Source organism: Pelobates fuscus, chromosome 7 (assembly GCF_036172605.1).
Source record: "Pelobates fuscus isolate aPelFus1 chromosome 7, aPelFus1.pri, whole genome shotgun sequence".
NCBI classification, from domain to species: Eukaryota; Metazoa; Chordata; class Amphibia; order Anura; family Pelobatidae; genus Pelobates; species Pelobates fuscus.
Window position 1 is genome coordinate 175,595,436 of NC_086323.1, and position 3,344 is coordinate 175,598,779.

Consider the following 3,344-nt stretch of genomic DNA (forward strand, 5'->3'; position numbering starts at 1 on the left):
GTCTCAGCGGTGTTTGCCTAGTCAAGTGTCCGATTTTAGTTCCAGACACTCGACGGCAAAACACCGCTGTTCGGTAGTTTAAGATGGCCGCCGCCACGTGTTTGTTTCCCGAATGGCGGCGACCCAGAGGACAAAGACCACACTGCACTGATTGCCAATTACCTGTTTGCAACATTGTTGCAAACGGTAATTGGAGGCACACTCATTCCTGGGTGGTCTGGTTGTTCGGTAGTTTCATTCCCTTGTTTTATTTGAATGATTCTACCGAACAACTAGAGGAATACAATTCTTTACATACATTTAACTGTCATTATACCCGGATACCATGCTTTCTATACATGTACATACACATTAAACCAGCCATATGACCAAATACACTTATTCTCATACATGTCGTGGGACAGCCCGGTACCAATCCGCTACAGAGGTAGAAATGTCCTAGTTTATTGTAGGAACCCCTTCTCCAGTACATTCCCATTACATATTGGCCAGCATCCTCTGGGCCAGGATGTTCAATATTTAATACTAATTTCATAGGTGTACTTCCTCCAGGCTTTCTTAAAGTCATTCTTTGGAGGAGGGATCTACCATGATCATCTACTTTTGATAAAGCACTTTTTGATTTGTAACCCCAGGCAGGCCCGGTATTCCATCCCGCCGCCCCCCAATGATCACAATTATGCCCCCATTGGTTATCAACTACACAAATGTAGGGGTCTTTTGCTTGCGGTATGTCTTTATAAATGGCTTGAATCTGTGATTTAGGGAATGGGCAATCTACAATATCACAGTAATCAAAGGTAAAGGTGGCCACACGGGTACATGATGAATTATACCAGAAGGTGTACCCACTAGCATCTTTAGTTATGGCCACCTGCTGGGCTTTAAGAAGGCCAATCAAGGGGATTAGGTACCAGAAGTACATGGTTGTGCGGAATCAGCTTCTTCTGGAGCAGGTGTCTTTTTGCAGTGAGAGGCGTGAATCCAATGTGGCCTACCAGCCAGCTTGACAGAGGTAGCGGTGATCAGGAGAACTTGGAATGGTCCCTCAAATCTTGGTTCCAGAGTGTGTTTTCGCACAAATTTCTTGACTAGGACCCAATCACCGGGTAGCAGACTGTGGTTGCCTGTGTCAGAATCAGGATCTGGAATTGAAGAGAAAACTTGGGCATGAATTTTGTTTAAGGCACCTGCAAGTTCAGTCACATAATCTACCAAAACATCAGTCTGAAGCTGTAGTTGTTGGGGAAAATAGCAACCTAGCCTGGGTGCAGTACCAAATAGAATCTCATACGGGGACAATGAGGGCTTTCCCCTGGGTGTATGTCTGACACTGAACAGGGCTATTGACAAGCTTTCTGGCCAGGGCATTTTTGTCTCTTGTGACATTTTTAGCATTCTAGTTTTCAAGGTACCATTCATACGCTCCACCTTACCACTACTCTGTGGGTGGTAAGGGGTGTGAAAAGCAAGAGTTACTCCTAGAGCAGTCCAAATTTCTTTGGTAACTGATGCTGTGAAGGCCGGACCTTGGTCACTTTCAATGACTTCTGGCAATCCGAATCTACACACAATTTCTGTAAGTAGTGCTGTTGTTTTGGCGGTAATGTTAATCACTGGGTAGGCTTCTGGCCAGCCTGAGAACATGTCCACTATCACTAGTGCATATTCGTAATTGCCGCTCTTTGGCATCTGGATATGATCTATCTGGATTCTTTGGAATGGATACATGGGCTTAGCCAGGTGCTTCGAGGGGACTTTTGTACAAGAGCATTCATCAGATCTTTTGATAAGTGTGCAGGGCCATGTGCCCATTGAACAACTGCTGGGTACAAACTCTTAGGGAGACAGAATCTGAGGTTGTTGTAATATACTCCATCTTTTAGGACTGCTTTTTTCTTCTTCTATTTCTGTATTTCCTCAGGGGCTACTGCAGCCTGTTGTTTTCGTAAGATCTTTCGGTCGGTTGGAAGGGTTTGCAGAGTGAATATTGGAGTTTCTTCTTTTCTTGGAATTTCTTCTTTTCTTGGAGTTTCTTCATTTCCGGACACTCTTCTTTCCACTTCCTGTGGTCCTCTTGCAGCTTGCTTTGCAGCTTGATCAGCTAGATGGTTGCCCTTTGCTTCATCTGAGTCCAACTTCCCATGTGCTTTATCTTCAAAACGGCACTTCTTCTGGAAGTAGGAGGGCATCCATCAGCTCCTTGATCGCAAAACTGTGCTTGACTGGTGTACCGGCAGTAGTAAGAAATCCTCTTGTTTTCCAAATCACTCCGAAGTCATGAGCCACGCCCAGTGCATATCTTGAGTCTGTATAGATATTGGCGCGCTTTCCTTCTGAAATTTTGCATGCTGAAGTTAGAGCTTGTAATTCAGCTTCTTGTGCAGACTTTGTTGATGGTAGTGATGATGATTCAATAATTTCATCTGTTGTGGTGACGGCATATCCTGTATGATATTTTCCTTCTTCATCAGCATATCTGGAGCCGTCCACAAACAGGGTGATGTCAGGGTCTGTTAGTGGATCCTCATGCACAGTTGGTAGATGTGTGGTTTCCACTTTCATCTGTTCAAAGCAGTCATGCTGTATGACCAGGTCTTCAAATTCTTCTTCCAGAAAGTAACGTGGCCATGCTCTTATATGTTCACGTTCAGTTGATGGATACTTGGCAACGCCTATTTCTTGAAGTTGTGAATCATTCATGGTGGCCCATAATTTTGCCATGGGCCCAAGATCACCCCATGACTTAGTCTTTGACTTGGTTACAGGGACATGTGGAATGGCTGTGTCCCAATGATGGTACAGATGTTCAAGTTCATGTGGCAGTTGGACTAAAGCCATGCTGTTACCTTCAGTATCATAGTAGAAGTCCTGTAAGGTGAGTGTTATCTCAACCAACTGGAAAAGTTCATCCTCATAGCGAGGTTCAGGGTTGATGGTTGGCTTGTACCACATGGTGCAAAAAGCATATTCAGGCCCGTCACAGGGAGGCAAGTTGGGTAGCAGTTTTGCCAGGGTGTGTGTAAGAAGTAGGACATATCCTTTGTCCATGATGAATCCATAATAGGTACCCCCCTCAGGGAGTGGCAGAAGAGTGGACGGGTTGAGAACCTGGCATCATTGGAGGGTGACTGTTGTCAGGCAGTAGAAGATGACACTGGAGTCGAAGGTGTCTGGCAGCTGTGACATGTTTGATTTGGACTTGGTTGATTATCTCAGAAATGTCATGAGGTGCCGAAACAGTAAGAGGGTGACCAAGAACTAGGTCCCCAGTACAGTCAATAAGTTCTTGAGCTGCGAAGACAGCACGAAGGCAGGAAGGGGTGCCTCTGGCTACGATATCC

General features: G+C 45.2%; 1 protein-coding gene across 1 annotated transcript; it reads right to left on the bottom strand.

The window, feature by feature from the left end:
• Window positions 1-640: 640 nt before the first annotated feature.
• LOC134568880 (uncharacterized) lies at window positions 641-1,822 on the bottom strand. Its single transcript, XM_063427574.1, has 2 exons — window positions 1,437-1,822; window positions 641-1,145 (listed from the first exon to the last, which is right to left on the bottom strand). The coding sequence occupies exons 1-2, from the start codon at window positions 1,813-1,815 to the stop codon at window positions 907-909; spliced, it is 618 nt and encodes a 205-aa protein (XP_063283644.1). The 5' UTR covers window positions 1,816-1,822; the 3' UTR covers window positions 641-906.
• Between the last annotated feature and the right edge of the window lie 1,522 nt (window positions 1,823-3,344).